The sequence below is a fragment of the Xylocopa sonorina genome, chromosome 5 (genome assembly GCF_050948175.1).
Source record: "Xylocopa sonorina isolate GNS202 chromosome 5, iyXylSono1_principal, whole genome shotgun sequence".
NCBI lineage: Eukaryota > Metazoa > Arthropoda > Insecta > Hymenoptera > Apidae > Xylocopa > Xylocopa sonorina.
This window is the reverse complement of record NC_135197.1, coordinates 5844283-5871316: the sequence shown is the minus strand read 5'-3', so window position 1 is coordinate 5871316 and position 27034 is coordinate 5844283. Positions and strand designations below refer to the sequence as shown.

Below are 27034 nucleotides of genomic sequence, written 5' to 3'. Positions count from 1 at the left end.
GATGGTTCAGCCAGCGTCGCCTGGCCGACGAAAGCGAGGAAAGCCGGTAACGGTGCGTAAAAAACGCTTCGAGAGGCTTCACCGCGGCGATGGGTTATTATTTAGTTAAGAAGTACGTGTTTACGTATAAAGAGACGCGTCATACAGTGCCGTACAGTACCAAAACGTTTATAATGCGCACATAATGTTACCTCGATTTAACTTCTATCTACGCGCTCGCGCAGGCATCGTGTATGTAAAAGTGTTCCATTTTAGCCGTACATTACTTCCTTCCCTTTTTTTTTCTTTTGTTCTTCCATTTTAGTCTCGCTGCAGGTGTGTGTATATCGTGTGTATGTATCCGTGTGCCTGTGTTCCTCATATTTTTTTCATTTTGTTATTTTTATTTCCACGTGTTGCGTCCGTGAGCCGGCCAGGCCGGTCCAGGGACAATATAAATCTATTTTTTTTCTTTATTTTATTTATTTATATATATATGTCTCCCTAACGCTTCATTTTATATTTCCATTCACGCGTTTCACCTCGTTTTTCTTTTACTTCTTAAATTCTTCTCTTTAAGCACAGGGACCGTCGAATCTTGATCGTGTCGTCGGTACATGCTTGTTTTTCACCCTTTTTTTTTTTAATATGTATATATATTTATAATATATATATATATGCGTGTATGTGTGTGTGTTTATACATATATAGAGTCTAAAGTAGCTCAGAGGGAACTATGCAAACCACTAACGCGAAGTTGAACAGCGGCGCAGAGCCAGATATCGCGTCGAAGATTTTTCATTCCGTTCGTCTGTTTCGTTTCTCTTTCTTTTCTTCTCCGCCGCCGTTTTCTCTTATCGCGTTCTGTTCTCGCGTTTCCCGTTTTATTCTTGCCTCCGGAGAGCGTTGAAAACTGCTAAAAATTCCGACGCGATCCCTGGCTCTGCAGCGACCACGTTGTCGGCTTCGTCGACGCTATTTCGTTCGGGTATTCGTTCACTTTTGCACCGTTTGCGTTTTATTTAAATGTAATCGGTTTTCTATGTCCGCGAGGGGCGACGACCCGACCAACATTCTTCCGTACACGCCAGTCCCCAGTAATATAGATATATTGTATTTATATTATCATATACGTCGTCCTTGGACCGTCCTGGCGGGGCCCTTATTTAACCACTTTTTTTTACTTTATTTTAATTAATACAATATATATACTTCTTTATATATGTATCATCATAACAACCGATATTTCTCAGTTCTCTCTCTCGTTAATTCTATTATCACGCAGCTATCTTTCGCTCTCGCTCGCTCCTTTCTCGTGTCTCCTCCTTTTTTTTAACTTTTTTTTATTTTTTATTATTTTCCTTTAAATCCCTCTCACTCTCTTTCTCTCTTTCTCTCTCTCTCTCTCGCTCTCTCTCGCTCTTTCGCGTGTGTGTCTCTTTTGTCTCTTTCGCACGCACACACACTCCGTCTCTTTCGTTCGCGCTTTTCTTTTCACCTCTCTCACACGCACGCAATCGTTTCACATACGCTATCTTTCTCACTCGCACACTTCACACTCTTCCTCTCTTTCTCTCTCTCTCTCTCTCTCTCTCTCTCTCCCTCTCTCTCTTTCTATATATATATATATAATATATTTTATATCTGTGTATATATATATGTATGTATATATATACTTCTATATATCTTTCATATATACTTTATGTTGCTTTTTATGTATACTTTATATATAACAATGTTATGTTTATTTAAGGCCCAATACGTTCATTACGAAGGAAATAATCTGCAACAGAAAGGAGACGAATATACGGTTAAACGCTTATACCTCTTTTGCTCCCTGTCGTAAGCACCGCGAGTAAGAACTATTCAGTCGATAGAGACGAGTCCAGTGTGTTTCATTTTTTTTTTCCGTTTTTTATTTCGTCAATGTGTGTGTTCCTCGTGTTTTTTTGTCCCCTCCTCTTGGCGTCACCCTCGGACGCGACGACTCCGATCGAGGCTAATAGAACGCAAGTAGATGTGTCCCGACATGGTCAGACCGAGTGGAACGAGCTTATCCTTCGCTCGACTCTTACAGAATGCTCTGTGGTTTTAAACGATTAGTATTCTCTGTCCAAATTGAACTACCGTATAAAATCATTGTATTATCAATATATATATTTTTTTGGTTCTTTTTCTTTCGTTTAATAATATAGAACATAAATCTAAAATAAAACTAATAACGCGAATAAATGTATCTATTCAGTTTGGACAGAGAAGAGATTGACAATTGAATCTGTTTCCGTAGAAAAATTTTGTCGTTTCATCCGATTCGATTCGCAGGAATTGCACAGTTGATTAAATCCAGTCGTTTATTAGCACACAAATCACTTTTTCCTTGGTATCTTTTATTCATTCGTTGATTTCCTCCACGCGCAAATTATTTTCACCCGTGATCATCTATTACTGTTCTGATTGCCTCGACACGTTCGTTTCCCTATGCTACTCTCTCACGCTGTTCCATCTACGATCCTGCGTACGTTTTTCTCACGTCATCGTGTCCCGACGCTCCCTAGGAAGGATCGCTGTCAGATCAGAAACAAGTAACTTTCGACTCGCGCGCACAGCAAACTTCGACCTCGTCGGTTTACGATCGACTGGACACGATCCGATCGCAACAAGCCTACCGGGTTTTCAGAAACCCATTCGAGCAACCGATCAAACAGATACAAGTGGCGTTTCAATCATTTTCTACGATTAATTTATACAATGTGTGAGTTTCACCTTAATGGTAAAGAATCGCACCTCCAATTCTGACCCACGAAGATATTGCCACTTCGGAGAAAAACCTTCCTGGAATTGCTCTAAATTTTTCCTGCTCTTTCCTCTTTTCTTGTTACAGAATGCTGTTGACTCTTGTATTACGAAACGTGTTGATTAAATTACCCAATTGGAAACTCGATAAAAATCAATTTGCTGGTTTCGGTTCGTATGCAAAAGAAGCGCGGTGGTATTTGCCACCGGTTTGAAACATTGAAACTTTGTTCCCTTAAAAATCATTAAAACGGAGGTGCGATTTTTTATCACTTGGATACAGGCGTACAGGCGCAACGAACACTATTTTCGCGTTACATTACGATTACACGCATCAGCGGCGATGAAAATTGCGACACGATCACCGATCGCGATTCTGATTGATTCCGGAATGAGAGCTCGATCGATACGAAGATTAATTAAATTACGCTTATATTTACGTAACCATTACGGGCTTCCATAGGTTAGAAAAAGCACATCACGTAACGATTGACTCGCTTATAATAATACTTTATTATTTCTTACAAAATCATCCTGGAATAGGGACGTTCAAACGTGTATAAGTCGAAATCTGTTTGCTTTACATAATAACGTGTCGATTCGTGTAATAACAGCTAATAAAAAAGTACCGTTTAACGTACCGTATCTCTGTGAGAACTTAACAAGCTGAGAATAAGTTAGTTATATACTTCGAGAAGAACCCGGAATAGAAGAAAAAAAAAAGGAAAAGAAAAAAACGCGCGCGGTCGGAGAGACGCGTGTGAAAACCCGGTAGACTTTGTTCGTTCGCGTTTCCCCGTCGTCTCGAGCGCTCGTTTTCCCATCCGCGAACCCTGTATTTTTCTTTCAGAAACAACCAAGGTAACTTTCACTTAACGAGTACGATTAATTAATGTTTGCAGAAAAGTAAACGAAAAGTAGACAAAAAAAAAGAAAAGAAAGAAAGGAAGAACTAAAGAGAAGGAAGATGAGGGCTTACAACACGAATTATCCTATTATCAGTTTGTACACGTCGAAAGAACGAAGAAAAACGGAAGCTTCAAAAAGAGAGAAGAAAAATATAATAATAAAATAAAATAAAAGAAATATTTAAAAATAGTCATAATAATAATAGCAGTAATAGTAACAGTAATAATATTAATTATAATAATTATAAAATAATAATAATCGTAACAGTACTACGTAGTTTCTGACCGAAAAAATACAAGTTGCGTGCTCCTTTGTTGCTCTCTTTCTCTCTCTCTCCCTCTCTCTCTCTCTCGCACACACATACACACACAGATACACACTCTCCCTTTCTATATATATGTATATCCATAACGACGAACGAAAGTGAAAAGGATAAACGAAGAAAATTTACAACGATCGCTAGTGATCTAGCGAACCGCAGTTACTTGTTTCCCGCTCGAAGTGGCGACATTTTAATGCTGGATCCGCTTGCGTGTAATTCGAAGAACCGAGACATAACGTGCTCCAGACGAAGTCGGTTGTTTGGGCAATCGTAAGATCGAGTTATATGCAGGTCTTACAAGATAAGATTAAAGTTATTCCGTTATCTCGGTTACGAAATCGAGGGCATGCTCTATCGTCGTACATCGTCGTACATCGTCGTCAACGCGGACCAAACCGAAGGAGGATCCTCTTGCTTCTACTTAAAATACAACGCTGCGTGACCACAACAACCGGCGTGCACGTTCGTCTTCGAGTCGCGTTTCGTTCGATCGCGGCTACGAATCGATTCGAGATGATCAGAATTCTCACTGGCTGGATCGAAGGGCTTGAAAGAAGATCGTGCAAGCGACGAGCGAAAAAAATAGGAAACGCCCCCACCCCTCCCATTTGTTTCAACGAAATACGCGTGAATCCCCTTTGTACTTAAGCATACAACGATGTCTCTGGTTGCTTTACGTTAAACTACCCCCGAACAGAAGAAGGAAATCTAACAATTACTCTACGAGAGTTGGAATTAAATAAAACAACTTGAAATTGTTCGTATAAATTAAACGTCGTCTAACTATATAGCAGCTTTCATGTCCTTGAACATTCCCCGCGTTTAAAGCTAGGAAAACAAACAGTAGTACGATTAAAAAAGAAAAAAAAAAAAAGAAAAAAAAACACGAAAATGGTAGCCGTTTTCTTCTCGATACCTTCGAGACGATACTCGCACAGAAGCTGCACGTTGATCTCGAACGAACGAGCAGAAAAACAACAAAATACCAAGCAAACGAAGAACAAGGACAAGCGACAAGCTTGTCCCATCCCCACTCGGCACAGGACGTCTCTCAGACGTCCACTTTGCTATGTAGTACTCTATTTTTACTCCGTATGTTCTACGCCTTGAACGGACGTAATCTGAACACCTTAAAGACATTAAAGGTGACATGTCGTTAACCCATTAATTTGATACATCTTTCAGACGTATCAAGGACGTAAGTTCGAAATGTCGTTAAAAAACCACCCCCCATATTGTACATCTTCGAGACGTCGCAATGATGTAAACCGCAGACGACTCATCGAACGTTCGCTACCACTTCGAAACATCTTCAAGATATTCACAAAACGGCTTCGTTCCGTGCAGGTAACTCTACTCGCACCACGTTCTCTGAACCCTTCGACGCTTTGCCTCGACGCGCGACGATTGAACCCCGAAAAGGAACGCGCCATCGACTTACGCTAGAGCGACACTTCCTAGGTAGCGCGAGCTCGCATCAACACGTCGTCGTCATCGACACGCGTCGCCTTCACCCCCGATCATTTCGTTCGTTCTTTCGCATTTTTCTTTCCTTTCTCTTTGTCTCTCTCTCTCTCTCCCTCTCTCTCTCTCTCTTTCTCTACCTCTCCCTCTCGCTCTCTCTCTCTCTCTCTCTCTCTTTCTCTCTTTTCTCTTTCCGGACGGTGGAACTCACCTTGACAGAGCAAGGCCCGGCGCTACTCGCGTACCGCTTTGTTCGTCAGCGTCGGGACGCCCTGCGCCGCGTCGATCGTTCAGCTGTCGACGCTGAAAAGCTCTTTGTGGAGGGCCGGGAACTCGAGGTGCGGCTGGGACCGTTTGAACTTCGCCAGGGCGTCCATGTGCAGCAGCGAGATCTCCCTCAACTGGGTGATCTTCGCGAGGATCGCGTCGCACACGGTCACGTCGCCCTTTATGGGCGACACGTGGTTACGATCCAGCTCCGACCTCAGCGCCCTGATCACCGCCTGCGACAGTCTCGTGATTTCCGCGAGCCCTTTCAGCCCCGGCCGATCTGAAATTATTTTTGGATTCTGTTTATTTCTAGCCGCGGTGTGCTCGCGCGGGGATGTTTACCGGGCTCGCGGGCTCCTCCTCGTTCCTTTTAGTGGTGAGAAGCCGGTGGTGAGAAGGAAAACAGAGACGGGACGGGAGACGACGGAAGGGAGAACGGGATGCTTCCGTCGAACGGGTATTTATAAGCGGCGATTAATTGTCGCGGAGGGACGCCCGCGACGGAATAGGACCGATTGATACGGGTTAATTGGAGAACAGTGTTCGCTGGATAATTCTGGAGCGTGAGTCAGGTGTCACGGGAGAGGAAAAGTGCGGGAACTTGGGACAGGCGCGTGATTATTTCTTTATTTTTAGTTCCGTCTTTAGTGCGTTCTCAGAAAAGAATCGTGCAAACTTGAGGAAAAAAAGACAGAGAACTTTCTACGTATTTTTAGTATATCGATGATGTTACGAGTGTTTCCAACTTCATAAATTTTGAGGTTAACTAGACGCGATGATTTCAATTTTGCTCTCTCTCTCTCTCTCTCTCTCTCTCTCTCTCTTTCTCTCTGTGTCACTATCGGATCAATTACCATAGTCGAAGCTACTCGAGCACGAAACAAATGAATTCTTTTGATTCCAGCAAGTGAAAAAGCCAAAGGCCATACTTGAATGTATACTCTCTAACAAGACGTTACTGTTCTCCATTTCTCTTTTCATGTACGGAAACATTTTATGACGTATTCTATCCGCGACTAACGTACAGCTTTGACTAACAACGAGTGGGAATAGTTTTGAACCGTTGCGTAATTTAGAAAAATGGCTCGAACAGTGGTGGTAAGAGGGTGGAGAACGTTACTAACCGGGACTGAGAAGAACCGCAGCACTGTAAAGAGCCAGCTCTGTTTCCGTAAGCTTCAATTCGGCAATACTCCTGGCCAACTCAAACACGCAAGAAACAAGCTTCATTTCCGCCGTGTCCGTCGTGTAAAACGCGTCCTGTGGCAACATGGTGTCACCGTAGAGGACACAGTTCTGCTGGAGATCGAGGTACCTGCTCATACGTAGCACAGCCAACTCGAAGGAACCTGGAAAACACCGTCAGCGTCAGACAATCATTTTTTGAAAAACGTAAATGAAACTAGTCGATATTATAAACAATTCTTTTTCTAACGAAATAGCATGCAAGGTTGTCTCCTTTTAAATAACGCTAATGTCAGCCCATATTCCGACATCGTCCACTTACAAATTTAGATTCAGATTACTCACCAGCCTTTAATAGAACAATCTGGTCGTCCTGCGAGAGCTTCATGAATCCAGGGACCATCTTGGCGAACTCGATGATCTGCTGGATAACGGTGGTTAGTTTTTGGGCGCACTCGAGCCAGAGCTGCTCGTGCGCCATGTTCTTGTAGTAGATCAATCTGGAGAGGTCGTGCGGCTTCCGGAAAGCCTCCTGGATCTGTTCCGTCGACAGCAGACACGTTCTTGCGTGTGCATCCGCTATCGTTTTTGAGAGCAACTCGCTGATCTGTGCCGGATCTACGAAAATTCATCAGGATGTCGGGTTGAAATGTTACTCTTTAACGATTACGCTAACGAAATACACGAACGTGTAACCAACGATATATTATGTTCTACTTATTCAAAACGATTATCCGTTAACAAATATAACACTGAGAATGTATCGGCAAATTTTTAACACGTATAGCATCAATCAATATATGTATATGTATAAGCGACAGACAGTTAAGAGAAAAATAAACACTGTAGTTAGTCGATTTATGCAGCTGTTGCTGTTCCTCGCAACGATGGCGCGTAATGAGAGAGCACGTTTTCCAGGTTAAGATCACGCGGGCCAACGTGGACCATCGAAAGCCTATCGTCGAGTCCGTTATAAATTTCTATAATTACCGCAGTTTCCAACTACGTTATCGCTACAGTTACCGAAGCCATTTCACTTGGGCTTTCGAGTCGGGGAAGTTTAAGCGACGAATGCGCCGCCGAGAAATTCAAACCCTTTCATTCAATTCCCCCTCGACAACTTCAGAATCAGCTACTGCCAGCCGCTCTTTACCCTTCCTCCGTTGTCTACAACTTTGGGAACACTGATCAAATAGATCCTGCTATTTACCTTTGTCTCCGCTCCCGGAATTGCATGTGAATTTATCTATAAGACGAATATGAGAGCCGTTACGAAACTCAAAAGTGCGACAATGTACTCGAATTTGAAAATGTAACAGTGTACTCGATACTCTCGTATGGGCAAGTAGACAGAGGGCCTACACGTTACGATTACAATTATCAGAATAGAAAACGGGGGAGGTGGAAATAAAAGTAAGATGAAAATAAACTCGAACTAAAGTACACACGGGACGGAACATTACATTTTCACATTTTGAGAACCATAATATCCCTCTTGGCGCGAGGTACCAGCAAAGTCAAAGCCTCGAGCAAACTTATCTGCGTCTAACCGCATACCCCGCCCAACGACTAATCTCGTCGATAGTCTTGGACATCGCATTCACCAGTACCTTCCTCCTTGCACAATCACACAGCCCCCATCATGTGTACACGAAAAACGTCCTCTCCCATCGCCGTGAATAAAATAAAGAACAAACAAAAACGTGAACGACACCGATCAGTTCAATTCGCGAAGCGAAAAAAAGAAAATGAAGTGAAACGAAAGAAAAAAAAAACAGAAAAAAATAGAAAAAAAAACATGAACAAAGGTAATGAAAGAGAGAAAACGAAAGAAAAAAAGCGCGATGCATGCCCATGCAAAGGGACACAAACGTAACCTCACATCTCGCATGGGACATACTGGGCAGACTCGGCACTTCGTCGTCCTCGGATGGATTGCTGACCCTCTGTTGCTGACCGCTCAGAAAGGTCGTCGAGTCGACCATCGTGTACGAGCCGTGGCCCAAGCTGGCCAGCTCGACGGTGGTCTCTTGCTTGACAGCAACGATTCCACCACCGCTCAGGGAACCGCCACCGGCGGCCGCGCCACCGCCGGTGCCAGAACCGCTCCCTCCGCTACCCGAGCCACCACCACCACCGGATCCACCACCGTTACCACCGCCACCACCGCCACCACCGCCGCCTCCGCCGCCGCTACTACCTCCACCACTACCCCCCGTGCTGCTTCCGGTCGTCGAGGCAGACAGCGACTTCCCTGGTACGCGAAAAGTCAAAGTTCACTCGGTCTCCATATGTTGCTTGCACTCCTCTTAACTACATTCTCCGTCGTTCTCTTATACGAATCCTCTCCATCCTTTTCCTCTTTCCTATCCTTTCCTTTATTACGTCACATACTCTCTCTCTCTCATTCTCTCTCTCTCTCTCTCTCTCACTCTAACTCTCCCTTTATCGCGATCTTTTCCTCCCGTCTCAACGTTTCTACTACCAGCGACAAGAGAATTCACGCTTGCCACGCGTTTCAACCGTGTACACAGTAGATTTTCAGGCATTTGGCTGAACGGAAGTCTGGGTGGGGTTTGTTGGTTCGCCGGGATGACTAGGGATTTCGTGGAGGATTTAAAGGCAGAACGGATGAATACGGTCTTGCGAGGGTGGGTTTGTACGTAGAACGCGATCGATGCAGTTTTTAGGTGTGGACGTAGAATTTCAACATTGTCGTTCTTTCTAATAACGTGTGCGTTAGTGTGAGCACTGGTTATAGTGGAAAGTAGAACGGTACAGATTTGCGAAAGGATTTAGATCGTTTTGGTGTTAGGGGATGAAGAATCTCTTGTACGAAACAATTAGTTACATGCATCGATATTGCCCTCTTTAGCCAAAGTGTCTCGCTTTGTTAATTTTCAGCTGTTTTACGTTCACGTCTGTTACTTAATACCGTCCGTTTCCGCGGGTATTTAAACTGTCGTTCGAGACAATTACGCTAAGCAGGACAGAATAGGAATCACGGCTGTTCGAACATTTTTATAGAAGTGTTTGATTTGAAGCAACGTTTATTGCAATATCGCGACGCTTTTCAAACATTAACTGAATCGTATCTTTATAACTGCAACGTTACTTCGTGCCGCAGTATCAATATTATTCACCGAATGCGCCGTGCAGTCAACTGGCAGTGATAAACACGGTAATTGTATCAGCCGCGTGCTACTGAAAGGGACCAGTACTACTTGCCGCTGCTTGTTCATCGATTGACATCTTGTTACCGCTCTTTCGTTAACAATAAACTTCAATGGAACTATAAACTCTCGGCTTGGCTCAGGCCTCAGCCACGACTGCCACTCGAGCAGACTCGCGTCGCGTTCGATCAAAATTGAAAGTGTACACCGTGGGAGGTTTCCACGTTTCATTAACGTCCCGTACGCGATGTTGGGAATAAAATATCTAAGCGTCCTTTACCTCGAAACATAAAATTTAACCTGCACGTTTTACTTTATCGCGGAAAATCGGGAGGAACTTGTCAAGTGGATACGGGTGGAAGTGTCTAGTACTTATTAACAATTTAAAGTCCAAGTTTCGGATTCTTTTCGCGTGCGACAATCCGGGCGTTAACAGGCGGTCCTGGGAAACGAACAGATTAAAAGCGAGCAGGACACGCGTACGATTTAAACGGACGATACAAGAGATCCGTTTGTCAAGTGGTATATCTGGCTTTAGTCAGACGCGAAGCTCATTTCGTTTCAATCAAGACACGTTTCAAGTTTTTCGGTAAACACGAACGCGAAATGTACTAAGCGCAGGATCTCTCTGTTTCTTGCAGACTTATAATTTCAGCGCAGTCTCAGTCCCTCTATTCTTACAGGTAGATCAAGCTTTCCTCGAATCTTGGTCGAGAGCGAAAGGAGGAGAATGGAAAGCAACCCCTTAGCTAGCTTACGTATTCCTCGGGGATAGAGATAAAGTAGAGTAACAGGATTTTAGTGGAGAGTACTCACCGGTGGTGACCACGCTGGGTAATACCCCAGTCGCGGTGACAGCGGAGGGCGTATCAGGGGCGACAGTGTCCGCGACCTGCGTCTGCGTCGGTCGTGGATCGTAGGTCGTCGTGCTGTCGACGTAATCGGCGCTAAGCTCGTAGTTCGTCATCGCTTGATGATTGTAATAACCCGACCCACCCGTGCCGGGGCCGGGAGAAGCGTATTCACCACTATACGCGTACCTGCGAGCAACAAAACGAGAACGAGACTGAAGATCTGCCGTACTTTCTGTACAATCGCAAACTCTCTTCGAAACTTATGACATAACAATTGTGTATTCGTTATATTTCTGGCGGGGATATCGCGAGGGAGTTAGAAAATTATTTATACAGCGCGCATTTGACGATAAAGCTCAACAAATGAAAGTCACATCAACGCGACATGTGTCTTCATTAAAGACTTTACTGTTATAATTGATGAATGACGTTTGCACGACAGAAATTAGATCAGAATCACTCACCCGCCGTTGTAAGGGTGATGTTGATCCGAACTGCTTGGGGTCTGATGTTCAAACACACTGCTGTCGGGCGCTGTCTCGGAGGCCGCTCTCATTTGTGCCTTGTGGAACCTAACTTCGTCCTCGACCTTCTCCCGCTGCTTCTTCGACATGCGCCCGAATTTAACGGCTGCAACCAGAACCATACCAATGTATCACATGTTTTTATATTCGTGCTAGAAAAATCTACTTAAATCCATCGTTAACGTAACAGCATTGAGAATAGTTCAAAACCTGAATCGCTCTTTCGATACAAAGTAGTTGCATCCGAATTAATCTACATCCTATTTGCAATTTGCTTGATCGTCAATCCGTGAAAACAGTGGAACGATCGAGAGCACAGCCGTTCGACGATGGTTTTTAACAGGCATTTCGACTCTCGTCTTTATAATACGTCGTCCGCGTGAATTGATAGTTGCGTGCGGGTTAACTGACCAGCATCGAACCCAACGAACTTCGAAGGAGCGACTTTAATGAAGATCGAAGCGCGAACCCGCGCGCGGCCTCTTATAAAGGCGGCCGCCTTGTCGACGCTCCAAAGAAACGTTCTGATTCGAAGAACGCGGAAGTTCTTTGCATCTCCCGGACTTCTTCGTCGTTATCGCCGGCTGAGATGCACCCACCTATCCGAGTGACGTCACCGCGTGGCGAACACTCGCACGGGAGGCGGGCGCTCGCGAGCACGCGCGCGATACACCACGACCACGTGAGCGTTCAACAACCGCTAGAACCTGAATCGTTCGTCTTCCTTTTTCCTCCGTGTTCTCCAGTTTCTCAAGTTCATTCGCGCGAGTTCAGCCGGGGCCCGCCTCTTTCAACGAGCTATTGTTGCCGCGACTTTTGATTGCCTCGAAAATCGATCTCCCTTCCGGGTACGGGGACACACTCGACCTCCGTGCGACTTGTACCCGACTCTCTCTCTCTCTCTCTGATGCGTGCGAGACCGCGAGAACCATGCAAATTGATTAGCGACAGAATATTTCTCTCGTTGTCAATTATGGCAGGGGCTGGTAATAAACTGGTAATTCATTCGGCCGTTCTCGACGACTCCGGTTCTCGTCCCTGCGGTTTCGGAGCCGGAGATCGTGGATCGAACGCGTAACGTTTCGAGAGGAAGAGGGCTATAATCGACCAGATACGACGCTTTAAAAGAACAGCGTGGCTCGTTTTAACAGCCACCCATCTACTCCGTTTGAGTGCTTTCGTTACCCTCGTGTAGGGATTTCGAACTGTTAAAAATAGGTATAATTGTGAGTGTCCTCGGAGCAATTCAACCTCAAGACACACACACACGGATGTTATTCGAATTCATAAGAACCGATCAGACGATCTACAAAATAAATCCATTTTAAATATCCATTTCGCAAGTATCGAAGAAGAAGATGAGAATCGATCAAGAAAATTCGACCACGATCCCAACATACCAGTCTGATCGATCGAACCTTCATCGACGCGCGATCGAACATCCCTCTTTGCAGGCCTGAACCATCGACCACCCTGTTCGCGCGGCCGAAAACGTAGCCTGGCGCCGCGAACGACCTGGCGCTACCGCTCGCGTTGCTCGAAATGCATTTCGATGCAGCCTCGCGACGCCTCGGTCGCGTGAGAACGTCAACACGCGCGACGCCATCGGCGGACCAACGCCAAAACGGGTATTGGGTGTCGGAGGCGCGACGAGGAGGAGGCGATCGTTCGCCAGCGGCAGAGGCAGGGGGGTTGGAAAGAGAGAGAAAATAGGGAGAGAGAGAAAGAGAAAGAGAGAGAGAGAGACGCGTGACGACGTCAGCTGGCAGCTGAACCGCTATCAGGATCGCGCGCGCGGAGGGAACCGAGAGAGAGAGAAGCCTCCGACTGGACGGAGAGGTAGAAACGGAGGGTGATCGACCGAACGGCACGTACGAGGGAACGGGAGAGCGAACAGCGGATCGTGGCTACGCGACGGAGACAGGGAACCGTGTGACGACGCCGCGAGAGAGAGAAGGAGGCCGAGAAAGATGACAACAGGAAGAGTATGCGCGCGCCACCGGTAGCACACGATGTGCACACTCCTCGGTTGAGAGCGTGTGCGAGGGGGACCGCGCGCGCCACCGACGAGAGGACGGCTCCTTATCAACCGGCGCAAATACTCCCGGACGCCGGCTCGTGAGAAGCGACGCGATTATCACGCCTGATCTACGACGCCGGGGATTTGCTCTCGTTGCGCCCGCTCTGTTTCCGCAACGTTTCTGGGATTCCAGCGGCGGTCGCGGGGACCACGAGGCGCGCGACCGCCGGCGCACCTCTCGCGCTCCGATTCGACGAACCGGGACGTCAATGACCTCCTCGACAGGCCGTTCGGTCGTCGAGGTGTTCGACGTTTCGGTTTTTGACAGCGCGCTGTGGGCAAGGGGGGCTGGCAGGGGGGCTGTGGGTAGACAGGTTTGAAATTTGACGTGTGGGAATGCCGAGTCTGGGGGTTGGCCTCTCCGCGCCTGTGATATCGGGGCAAGAGTCGTTGAAATTCTTCGACGAATGTAATTAATGCGTTGCTGCTCGAGCGAGTTATGTGTATTTGAACGGGCGCCTCCCTTAAGCACCGTTCGAACGAGGGTGCTCGAATGGGTGTCTCAGCTACCGTTTAAATCGCGCCTGCTTGGCCGTGGATACAGTCGTTCGTAAGCAATGCTTAAAAAGGAATTACGCCAGCGTTAGAAGAGCGATCGCGTTTTGATAATATAGAATTCGAGGGAGATAGCTAACGGTCTTGGCAAATAGACTTTCCTCGAAACCTACTCGGTCACGACCGTTTAAAAAGTCGTTTGCACGTTCCATTACACGCTTAACTAAATCCAACTGGATATCCTCGAATGGCGGGGATGGAACGGTAACTCTTAAACGAGAGACTGTCCCGAGCGTTAAACGGGAATTTACCGTGTACATTCATAAATTTTGTCGATGAAGATGAACGGCTGATTAGAGCGGAGAAATTTGAGATCGATTCCTCGAGAAATGCCGTCTTAATCCATCGATTAAGGGAGGATGTTCTCGGATAAGCAGCGTCGCGAGCAGACAGAAAGCGGATCGATTGTACCCTTATCGAGCATTCGCAAACGACGTTGGCTCGCGCCAGCTTGCGCGATTGATAGGATACGCGTTTCGAAATTTCTAATCTACGTTCTATCTCGGATTCTGTCGTCATCGATGCTTCTAGCGGCTTCCATTGAATCTTATCGCGTATCCTACCGAGAATACATTCGAAGAACACGCGCAAACCCGTCGCTGATTCGAAAGAAGCGATACGTGTCGTGGACGCGAACCCATTGGAGCGCGAGATTAATACGTAGCTGCACTAAAAGCGAGGTACGTTCCCCCGTATCAAAAACAGTTGCGGTTCCATTTAAGCTCGACCGCAATGTCCTGCTTTTCGGCTGCTACTTATCGAGCACGGCTGCTTTTTATCTGACGATGGAAACCTGAAAACACCGCGAGTGTTCATTAAAAAACTTTACGAGCACTCAGAAAAACCGAACCGCCGAAACAGCCTCTATGGAACACTTCAACGCGCGTGGACGTGCCCGCCGCCAACCAGTCGTGAATCCCCCTTTTAACACTAATCACGCGTTTATATTGCTCCGACGAAAGTTTCCCGACCTACGCGAATTTTATATTTCACGATCGTTCCCCGCTCGACGGTACCCGCGATCGCGCGGAGTGCAAATGCTTTATTGCTGCGCGCCAGCAATTTCAATGATCGCCATAAATCTTGTGTACACCTCAGCCGCGTCTGGTTCGATGGAACACCGCCGACTAATCGAACCGTCGCGATAAGAAAGGTACCCCCTCGACTTTGGCCGTTCTATCGCGGCACGATCGCATTCCTAGAGCATTACCGTCAACTTCGTTCCGATGTCCACGATAAAGCCGAGCGTACCCGACCACGTGGACATCGAAAAGGGAAGTACCTGCCACGTCCGTCGTTGGGAAAGCCGGGCTGAAACGTTCGCGCGTGAATGTCGTTAACGTGTTCGAGACATCTCGCGTACCCGGGCTCCGATAAGGTGCAGCAACGCGGTAAGAGGCCGCCTAGCTGCATCGAAAGGAGAATGAAAGAGCGAGGAATGGAGAACGGGGAGCAAGCGGGGGTGGCGGGACGTAGAGGAGGCACGGGTCGAGAGGAGGGCTGGACGGCCTCCGATAAAGGGTCGTACACCCCGAGCAGCACGCGTGGACGCTGCTATCCCCGTGTATCTGATTTGACGAGCACACACTCCCTCTCTCCCTCTCTCTCTCTCTCTCTCTCTCGGTTCTTCTGTCTGCCTCTGTGGCGTTATGAATCGAATGTTTACAAGTGACGTCGTCATGGTAATAAGCTCGTATGGAAATTTGGCAAATTGATCGATCAAAATGGATGTAATCGGTGGAACGTCCCCTATGAAGCGTCGCGACACTTGCATCTGTTCGTGAGTTGGCTCTTGGCCGAGTACGTTTTCGATACTCTTTCGTGTAATGCGATGAAATTGGTTTTTTTTTAGTTTGACAACTTTTTCATCAACCTCTGAAACGCCCTGTGCGGTACTTCCTCGTGTGCAAACACGGATGATTTTTTTACAGGACGTGTACTTGTGTTGGTAACACGAACTGATACGTATTGGAATATAAGCCGTATAAATATGCGCGTTTATCGTTTCGTGAATATGATTCACGATACCGATTAGACCACGAGAAGTAAAAAAAAAAAAGCTGAATATCGAGTCAATCGATGGTGCAGAAGGCACATACGCGCCACCGTGCAGAACGAACACGTTCACGTGCCGTGTAATTTAACGCGCGATAATGCTCGAAACAAAGAAATTCCTTTTTCATATCGGCTCTCGCGATTCGTTGCATCGTTGCTGGTACTCCTAGCCGCGACACTCGCATTATCGTATGGTTCGTTCCTTCTCGTTACATGCGTTTCTTTCTTCCCGTTCCTTAACCGCAGAGCCGCGTTATAAAATCGTACGCTTTCTCGCGATTATCTCGAAAATCCGCTTGAAAAGCCAATCTCCGCTTTCCACGGGGGAACAATCGCGTTGATACGCTCTTTTGAATAAATCTGCAAATTGGAGCGATATTCGTTGAAACGAGAAGAAAAAAGGGAAGAAAAAAAACAAAAAGGAGGCAATCGATCAATTGCTCGCGGACTGACATCGTTCACCGAGCGGCTGAGTTGTTACACGGACCGCTCGTTAGAGACGCTAAACTAACGCAAGCCTCCGGCAACCTTGAGGTTCTCCGAGAAAACGGAGGCTCGGAATCAACGATATGCACTCACCATCTCTGGACATGCCGAGGCGTAGGCACTTTTGCAACCGACAGTACTGGCACCGGTTTCTGTTTACACGGTCGACCACGCAATTCTTGTTCCGTGGACATTGATAGTTGACGACCGACGACTGGGACCGCCTGAAGAAGCCTTTGCAGCCCTCGCAGGTGATCACGCCGTAATGAACGCCGCTGCTCTTGTCGCCGCACACCTTGCACGGGATTATTTCGATCTGGGCTGTGAACATAAAGAAGAAAGGAGATACTTTAAATCCACCGTTCCGTTCGATCACGCGCCGATTCCGGTACCGATATTCTACGACAATTTAGACTGGGACGCGTGCACTCTCGCTGCATGTTGCACGCGTGCCACGATCGCTTTCGTTTCTCCTGCCACGATAGACTCGCAGCTATCGACTGGAGGTTGCGATTTTCTTTTTTTTTTTTTTTTCGTAATGTCCTATTATTCTGGACGGTAAAAAGTTCATGGTATTTTCGTGCGACGTTATTGGCAAAGTTCGACGTTCGTTTCCATGATTTTCGAGAGATTGTATCGGACGTAATTCCATGAAAAATTTTAATTTCAATATTTATGAGGCGTGTATAACCAGAGGTTCCATAGAGAATCGATACGTACTCGATAAATTTCATTATTCCGTTCTTACTTTCGAAATTTCGATTTCTCTGAATGGCGTCGCTCGCTACTGTGTTTTATCCGTATTGTCGATCACCCGAAATGTCCCCGGTAATTCGGACGATTGTTCACCGTCGCATCGTTTCCCCATTAATGCGCGATATAAAACAGGAGGCAACGAATTGTCTGGCTTGTTTCATACGCGGATTTATATCGCGGCCATTTTATTCCTGGCGCGTCGAAGTTCATCACACCGTCGGTCGGTCTCGCATAGTATATTTATGGATAACCTTTCGATTCGGAGACAATACTAGACGACGCGGGGTTCTATCGCGATGCAACCGCGGCAAACCGTTTAAATGCATCACGAGCTATCTGCCAGAGAGCCTCGCCAGAGATTCCGTATCACTTTAATGTGCCGCGATAACCGGCCGATAAACGTGGCCGGCGTTTCTGCTGGAAAATCAAGGCTGGAAAGAAACGCAGCCACTTCGGGCCGCAAACACGATCAAGCAGAAAGACGTCTTTCATGCACAAGTGTTTCTGCAAATTGCAATTGCGTATCCCGGAAGTGCTCGCGCTCCCATCGGCGAAATCGTCTGTAAAAGAGATCGTTGTCTGTCGGGCGAGCAAGTTAAAATTATGCTCCGTTTACCCGGTGCAAACGGTACGGACGAAACAAATGGTTAAGTTTTCTTTTTATTTCTTTCTTTTCTGTGTCCACGTGTACCTCGTATAGAATTGACCTGGAGCCTACGATCGTCCAAAAGGGTGTTCTCCGGACTCGGAGTTTGCGCTGGCACCCTGGTTCTCGTGGTTTCCGGTGGCTGAGGACTCGTGCTATCCGCCCCCCAACTTGGCCCACCGAACGTTGAGAGACTTCCCTCCATTTACGTTCCACGCTACGGTGTTTCATTTAAAATCCACTAACCGCTGTTACTCGAACGCAAACTTCGTTCCCTTTAACCGTCCATCGTTCACGCGCAACAGTTCCCATCGCACTGGCCGTTATCGTTCGCCAACTTGTGGCAACTTTTCACAACTCGTCACTCTGTCGTCCGTGAAAACAATCGGCGAATCGGGTGTCGGCCGCAACTCGGTCATGAAGTCTCGCGCGACTCGACTCAAGACGTTGTCCGGTCGATCGCGAGATCGTTTGTCAAACGAGACGCCATGGGTGCCCGATTCTGAGACCGCGCGGACAGTTTTTCCGAGGGAAATTATCGCCGGCGCGCGACCGATTCTGGCTCGGCCGATGAAACTGCACGGGCACGATCTCCGAGAGTCTGGCTCCTCGAATGCGTGTACATATCTCACGGTACCGCTAACGAGACACTTCGCTCAAAACACTGCGAGACCAAGCTATTCTTAGAAACTACTGTTTCACCGGCGTCTGAAGTTTGAGATCGCGCGATAGCCAAAAGGGACACGAGACTCGATAGAGGACGGTAACAAAGGGACGAGAGGGCCGAGAGCATGAAAATCTTCGCGTCAACGGTCCCGGAAATAATATCCAACCGCGGCTATTTATACGCCTTCTAACCTGGATTTCGACCAAGAATACACCCCGAATCCCTGCGAGAACCAACCCCTAAATCAATCGTGGCTTGCTCATCGCGCGCCGCCATCAGGCATGGAAATGCGCGCGACAAAATCTCGTCACGAGCAGAGAGAGAGGGAGTGAGAGAGAGCCGTAACGTTTCACTGATCGATCAACGAGGCAAGCTTCTTCTCCGCCCACGGTGTGCCCCGACGGACGATCTAGCGCCCGTTACCAATCAAAATAATCCACCCCGGGGGCTCGGTTCGCCAGCCTGCCTTGCCCCGCTCCCGCGACATCGGGATCGGGGAACGCGTGGAAAACGAGGAGAAACGCGACGGGAAGGTGGAAAAAGCGGACGCGATGGGACGGAGTGAAAGAGAAGAAATGCGGCTGTGCTGCAGTGGCTCCCGTTGCCCTCTATTTTCGTTCTCAGCTCGGTAATGCGGCGTCTATATCGTCGGCTGCGAGGGCGCTAAAGCGAGACGGAAGAAAGAGGGTGTGCTAGAGTAAGAAGGGAGACGAAGAGGACCAGCGTGGCTGTCGGAACGAGAGAGAGAGAGAGAGAGAGAGAGAGAGAGAGAGAGAGAGAAGCTAGTGGAATGACGTTCACATGCATCTCTTTACACGTACATACGAACATGTGTTTACACATATTACAAATGTACGCGTCCATATGCATATATGCTGATCTATCCGTATCTATACGTGCATACGCGGCGCATCAACGTCCTACGTGTATGCATTTACATCTGTTCGTGCACGCGCACGCGAGCACACCCGGTGAGAATATATGCATTCACGTGTGCACGAGTGTGGAAGGTGTACGCGCGTCGAGTCAAGGTGTGTCCGTGCATCGCTGGTACAGACTACTGTATCGGAGCGAGGAGGATTCGGTGCGGCCCGTGTCTGTATATCGTGCTTCTCTCGTCCGACAACTCTAGCGCCACGAGCAGCGTCGAGGCGCTTGCACCATACGGTCGAACATTACATAACCGAGAACGATGAACCCAGAGTACAGTCACCCGGCACGCTCGCATCTTTGATGTGCGTCATGCCGTTGCCTCGAGGACAGTGCACAGCGCCCGGCTACTATACCCGGAACTCCCGAAATCGAACCCACTTTGTGCGCTGGCTACGCTCTGACCCCCCCGTAGCAACTCCTTCCGACGTCCTGCCTCGTCCTCCATCGATATGCATACAATCAATCCCGTGCGCAAATACGCACGGGGCAGAGGTAAGAGGTACGCGATGTGGCTCTGTGTACGTGCGTGTACGTTCGCCAGATCGCGGAAACAGAAGTTCGACGCTTGATGGTTCGATTTCGTGGGGGCCAGCCATTGGAACCTGTCCAGGCCTCTCGTTCGACGAAACGATTGGACGGACGCGCGGTTCACGAGTACCTTCGACAACGTCGAGAGTTTTCCACTTGCTCCTATCGAGAGTTACGGAACTCGCTCACCACCGGTATCGTTCGATCTACCAACGACAAACGTCTTGGAACCACGACGGACCGATACTGAGCGATTAACAGAAGTTGTCGGTACCATCGAGTCCCCTGGATGGATTTGCGAATTATTTTCAAAGGCGATGTACTATGCGCAAGAACTAGAAATGTATTTAGTTTCGATGAAATTGTTGTTGCGAGAGATGAACGCTAGAGTATCCCAAAGAACGTATGCTTCCCTCGAAATGAAAACCACCTCGTAACATTGTCCCCTCAACTATGGAGCGGATGATAAATAAATCGAGCTGGACAGCGAAAAGATACCACTACCTAGCTAGCCGATAAAGTCGAAACCAGTTAATCACGAATGGGCCCGTGAGTTCCTTCGAGTGGGTGACTTAAGATTTTACAAGCGGGGACAGCGCACGCGGGAACGGGCAACAAAGTAAATAGAAAGAGGCAAATAGTGGAAGGAGCGTGGTGCACCCGGAACTCTTGAAGCTGAAGTCTGATCGTCACGTACCTCCTTCTGGGAGATTCCGAGCGAAGATTTTAGAATCTCGCTCAGCGAGAGGAACGCGGACCGCGGTAACGTATCCGGAAATAACGAAATTCGAACCACTTCCTTGTGCCACTCATCCTAGACTGGTTTCCTTCGAGGTATATCGAGAACAAGCGGGACCTTAACCTTTTCCTGTCCGTGGTAAGAAAAAGTGGTAACCGTCTGTTTGTAGGAAGTAATCAGATTCGAGCGAGGTCGATACGGATTATACAATAAAAATAAACATTTTTATCAATTAAAACACGTGTATTACAAAGCGGTGTTAAATGAAAACACTTTCTTGCTCTATTCACCTTTGATCCTGTTCGAGATACCGAGGGAGGAAGATCTTAGTCTTGTTTGTGCGAATGAATCGAAGAAGCAACTTTTTTGTGGAGATATTATAACGCGTCCGATGGAATGTCTAATGAAGATAAAAATTTGTATAAATTGTAACGTAAACACGTTGCATGCGTATCGATAGTTCACCAAGAAACTGTAAACCACTGTTAGGTTGTGAAAACTAGTATTTCCTTAATATTATTAGATCACGGACTCCGAAGACCAGGTCGACCATCAAAGGGGTGAAGCGGGAGAGGCGAGTCATCGAGTTTTACGACGCGCGATAGGGAAAGGGGACGATTGAAATAAATAAATGTCACTCGGTTGAGAAGACCGTTACGTACGGCAATCATCGTCGGAAATATTAAAAGTTCCCGAGTCGGACGTCGGAGTGATTCCGATGAAACCCGAGACAACGAAACCCTTTTTGCGGGGTTGAATGGAAATAGTTCAGTCAACGATTAATTTGCCAGCTAATCGAATACCAAGCGAGCCAACCTGAACTCTGCGTAACTTTGCGGGTGCTCTGTTTCATATGCCCATAATGCGACTACCTCCGACCATCGAACAGGCCAGCTGATAAGAACGCGATTTCCAATTCGAGTCGTACCGCGTCGCTAAGCGTATCGCGATGGACTGTTATTGAAGGTAGCACGAAGCAATTATATAGATGTTCTCGACGACACAGGGAAGACGCTCGTATCTCTTCGACCTTACGTAAGCGTGCTTTCTTCGGAGTGTGAATTGAATCGATGAAAAGAGAAAATCGGCGAATGTTTAACGACCGTCGTGGAAAGGCTAGAACGATAATTCAGCTGGTCTCCTACGCTGTCCAGAATCGAACGATCAGGGGAACGGAATTCGCGATGTTTCGCGCAGGAGGATTCCATGGAAAGTGGTCAAAGTCTCCGGATTCGGATCGCTCCGGGCGCGTGAAAATTTGGAACGTAAACGACTTCGGGTACCGATGGCATCGCGCTCGCTGAATATCAATGGAGAGAAACTTACGATGCGACAAAGTGAAACAAGGAACACGAGTCGCAGAAGCGCGCGCACGTAGCGCAACGGCAACGTGTCGACACGGGCCAACTCCAGCGGAGTTGTAATATCCAATTGTCGCACTCCGTGCCGCGTAATCAACGGATCGTTATCTCGGTGGCATCGATCGTCCAACGACGTCGATAAGAGTCGTTCCACGCGTAACTCGCCGGTCGATTCCGTCGATCTCTCGTTCCCATTTATCGTCCGTTTTGACGTCGATTCACCGTAGGCCGTGGCGGATCGTCTTGGAAGATGGTGCGAGACGTCGAGCCGGCGGTAGGGTCCGCGCGAGAGGTGGCTCACGCAGCGTGGCGAGACGTTTCTCGATCATTTTCGGCGCACACCGTATCCCGAGTAAGAGCGACGCGCGTTCAACGTTCACGCAAATAGCCGATCGTTTTCACCGCGACAGAAACTCCCACAACGCGGTTAGGCGCGCGCGAATCTTCTCTAGCGGCCGCGCAAGCGCCTCGCGTAAATCGTAATGCGAACGCGTACGAAGCCGCGCGCGCGTGCACAGACGCGCAATCACGTACGCGCACAGAGATATCGGAGGGGGCACACACAGACGTTAGAGGAGGTCGCGCGTTTTCCACCTGGAGCCTTTCCAGCCACGATGATCACTTAGTTGGCTGCACTTAACACGCACGCACACGGGAATGCGACGTCGTTCTCGACGGCGGGCCAGGCTCGTCCCGGTAACGCGTAGACGGTAACACCATACTCGCTCTTCTCCTCTTCGTTCTCCGGCGTGGCGTGGACGCGACGAGTTTCGTCGATCTGAAGGAATTTCGAGGCGCGAAGTACCGCACGGTGACTCGGGCCGTGCACCAACACGGTGCACTCGAGCAAAGGTGACGAGCAGAGTGCTGGAGCAACGGCCACGGGTGACGACGGAGAAAGGGGAGAAAGGAGAATGGGCAGCGCGAAGAAAGAAAGAACGGAGAGGGCCGAACGAGGAAAATGCTGGTGTAACGCGCGCGGAGAAACGACAGAGGCTCGGCGTACACCACGGCCGAGCGGCGGGACCACTGGCACGCACGCACGCATCGACGCGCGCGCGCGCGCGCACGTGTACTCACGTACACGGTCGCACACGTCGCCCTCGCGATGCCTCCACGTTTCCTTCCTCCGCGGTAATTTCGGGAGTCTCGCGGCACCGACGCGTATACACCACCGCCACGGATCCACGATCGCAGCCCACTTTCGTTCCGTGTCTGCCTCGCTGCGAGACCGACGCGCGCGCGGTATCGCGTTTCGTTGTCCGAGTTCGTCGTCGCGCGACCACGCTTCCTGCTCTGTCATAGGCGGGAAAACTCGCGGAAACGAACGCGCACAGGAACACGCCCGCGAGCGCGCCTCGCTACGCTATTACAGAATATTTCGGGGGTTTGATGAACCTCGCGCGGCCGTATACACAACCGACCAGGAGTCACTCCCGAAGAAACGAGACGGACAAAGCGGAGAGATTACGAGACGGACGAAGATGGAAAAACGAACGAGCGCCGCAGGGCAAGGGGCGACGGGAGAGAGAAACAAAGAAAAGTGGGGAGGGAGAGAGAGATATAACGATGGAGATAGAAAAAAAAAGAGTCAAACGAGGATGGAAAGAGCGGGAGTAACCGAGGGAAAAAAAAAAGGCACCGAAGAAGTAAAGCCAGATAGATAGGGGCGAGTCTGTGATGAAAAAAGAGGGAAACAGAAAAAAAGAAGGGATAAAGAGTGGGAGGGAGAGAAGGAAGGAACGTTAGAAGAGCACGAGCGAAAGAGAGAGAGAGCGAGAGAGAGAGAGAGTTGGAGAGTGAGGAGTGAAACGATTTTCGGGGACCGGCGTTAGCGAGTTGGCATCTCACAATATGTCAGAACTCCCCGCGCTTCCCCACCAACGAATGACGCTGCGTCGGGTCACTGAACTGTGCGCGCCTCCGCCGATGATGGCCGAGTGCCTCACCCTTCGCTCTCCCTACCCCACCGTATCGTGGGGAGCTCCCACCACCCGCGCAACGCGACCGCTACCAACTTGAACCGAGCTGCGCCGACGGACCGAATTGCGCTGGGATCGCCACGACTGCGCAACTCCGAGCCCTCGCGGAAACGCACGAGATGGATCACGAACGCGCGACGCGGGCTTTCCGATCGAGCGTAACCCGTGCGCGCCGCGGCGCGCCGCCGTTAACTTTATTAGCGCGTCTCGTTAAGGGCACACCGGCTCCTAAATACACGTGCGTATCGTGTTTCCCTCGAGGACGTTGCTCGGAAACTGCGGCCCCGGAAAGTTTGTCTTTCGGGACGAGAGGCGTCGCCGCCGCGACCGCCACGACCGCACCGCAACTAATTAAAGAACCACGGATGGTTTTCCGTTTACTCCCGCCGTTTACGACTTCAACTTCGATCGAATGGTCGCGTCGAGGCGCGGAACGACGCGTCGTGGCCCGAGATTGCCAGCGTGCGCACAGCAGCGATCAGCTGGTTTCGTGGACCAGCGGGATAATGGGTTTTTTAACGGGCGACGCGAAGCGTTTCGATGGGGATCACTTCCGTCTTCGTCGGATCGAGGGACGCGTGAACGACGTCGAACGAAACGCGCGCTTCTATCGCGCGTAAAAGTAGAAACGCACAAAGTTGTGCAGTCGTTAGGACAAGTTTAATGTAACCTTGATTCGATGTTCGCACGAGTAACTTTTTCTACGGTTGCGTGGACAGTGTACGAGACTCGCCGGAGGAACGAAAAGTTCTCGTGTTTCACAAATTTCATTTCCAATTGAACTATTGCATCTCACGGGATTGCTACACGGTGCGTAACAATCAGTTTTAATTTATATTCAGCGTTAATGCGATTCCACGATCGACGTACGCTTTAGGCATTTGTGCCAAGGTCACTTTCATTTTTGTCCCGAGCATAATGCACTTAATGCAACGCGCGCCGCTGCCCATTGAAAGTATTTTGATTCAACGCTCGGTCCTTTTTCACGCGCTATTGCATTTTTCATTCCCGATCAGGACACTTACGATGCAATCGATGCCGCCGAGCTCAAACGTAACCGACCGTCTGCGATCGATACGATACAACACGCCTTCTCACTTTCCGTTTTACAACTGTCACCTGTGTCAAACAACAATAGCTTGTACACAGAAAAAAAAAGGCCAAGTGACTCTTTTTTACCCATCATTAATTCCCTCATTGGTATTATCATCACGCATCGTCGTCGGCCTTCCTCGTCATCTTCTCTCCTTCACCCAAACACGCGCACCGACGCGTTTTCTAGAAACTTCACCCCTTTCGCAACTTCATCTCACAGTTCAAACGTAGATATCGAATAACAATTCGACGTAATGAATCGTCTCGTGTCTCTCAAATAAAATACCCGATAAGAGCCGTGTACGATGTTCTCTACCTTTCGATAGTTACATACGCGCGTGAGTCACTGCGAGGAAATCGGTATCTCCATTCCAACTCGCGTAATGGGACCAGAAATTATTCGAAAGTTCATCGCGCGAGACAATTATCCGAAGATAAAGTAGAATGATTAAAAGTTGTTTCGATCCATGAGCAAGTAACGAAGCAGTTTGGAGAAAAAGCACGTACTTGCTTAAACAAGCTGACGCGCAATCATTTGAAAATAATTTCCAGTCAAATAAAAACATTACATTCCGCGCATGCAATTAGACTTGGAACATTTCGTTCAAATAGGACCCAATGCTGTTCCATTCGGTCCTCCGTCTCTATCCACGGATGGTTTTCAAGTTATTACCTCTTTACTTGCACATCTTCCCCAGTACCTACAACATCTTGTCTCCGTTCACCCTTCTGGCCTCCCATATTTCTTTCTCATCCCTTGCTTCGTCCCCCTCGCCCCTAACTTCGAATAACTCCTTCAGAGGTTCGTTCTTTCCCTCGTACACACGCGCTGCGCTCCCCACCAACACAAGTCTTCCCCATCCTCGTTCCACGCGGCTCTTCTCTCTCTTTCCACCCCCTCTCGCTCCTCCGCGTATTATTGTCTCTGCCTCCACTCACTTCAACCCGTTCCTTTCCTCTCTCTCTCTCTCTCTCCCTGTCTCTCACTCCCTCTCTCTCTTCCCCTCTCTATCTCTCTCTCTCTGCGTCCCTCTCGCTCGTCCTCCCTCTCGCCCGTGTTCCTTTCGCTCCTTCACTCATTTATTGCATAACCGTGCACGAGGTTGCCAACCTGCGCCGCGTAATACTCTATAAATACGTTTCGCAAATAAATAATCGCCCCGGCGATATGTCTCTTTGCGCCGTTCCAGCGCGAGCACCGGCGCGCTCTCGTCGCTTCGCCGCGCTTGGAATTCACACGATGAAATGGCCCGATAGCCGCGGCCGATAAGCGGCCCCCGTCGTCGATAACCAGCCGACGTGCGTGCCTCGGAATAACACGTACCCACACGCGAGAAGAAGCGACGCGCGGCCACGCATCCGACGCCCGACGTCGCGCGGCCCTCGGCGAGCGAAACGCGTATGCACGAGGCGACGATCCGCGCGGCGTTACGTGCGAACGAGCGAGCTCGGCCAGCTCTTCTACCCTCGGGCCGCTCCGTGACGAACGATGGCAATGCTGATCGATTTTCGCCCCGTGTTATGTAATTCTACGAATACGAGAGGCAACGTTTGGCCGCTCTCGACACTTGCCGATCGATACAACTTTCTTTCGGATCGGAGCGTACGATCCGCTCCTCGCCGATTCTCATCCACCCTCCTCGTTCGCTCGTCACCATCGTTTAACGTCCTCGTCGAT

At 48.7% G+C, this 27034-nt stretch overlaps 2 protein-coding genes across 12 annotated transcripts in view; both read right to left on the bottom strand.

Moving 5' to 3' along the window:
- Nucleotides 1–442: 442 nt before the first annotated feature.
- Nucleotides 443–27034, bottom strand: part of Hr3 (nuclear hormone receptor 3 ROR-beta) — a 117177-nt gene continuing 90585 nt past the window's right edge. For 4 of the 11 annotated variants that reach the window (XM_076894981.1, XM_076894987.1, XM_076894982.1 and 1 more), the window contains 8 exons: nucleotides 16743–16970; nucleotides 11414–11579; nucleotides 10912–11135; nucleotides 8805–9176; nucleotides 7268–7540; nucleotides 6862–7086; nucleotides 5679–6017; nucleotides 443–1762 (listed from right to left, as the gene is read on the bottom strand). In XM_076894981.1, the coding sequence (XP_076751096.1) occupies nucleotides 5758–6017; nucleotides 6862–7086; nucleotides 7268–7540; nucleotides 8805–9176; nucleotides 10912–11135; nucleotides 11414–11579; nucleotides 16743–16970 (1748 nt within the window). In that variant the 3' untranslated portion in view covers nucleotides 443–1762; nucleotides 5679–5757. Of the gene's footprint in view, nucleotides 1763–5678; nucleotides 6018–6861; nucleotides 7087–7267; nucleotides 7541–8804; nucleotides 9177–10911; nucleotides 11136–11413; nucleotides 11580–16742; nucleotides 16971–18096; nucleotides 18537–22244; nucleotides 22356–22501; nucleotides 22521–27034 lie in introns of those variants that run through there. The other 7 variants (XM_076894988.1, XM_076894989.1, XM_076894992.1 and 4 more) reach the window with 5 other exon arrangements.
- Nucleotides 22806–23597, bottom strand: LOC143423810 (uncharacterized). Its single transcript, XM_076895392.1, is given in 1 exon segment — nucleotides 22806–23597. A coding segment is annotated over 1 exon segment (777 nt). The 5' UTR covers nucleotides 23583–23597.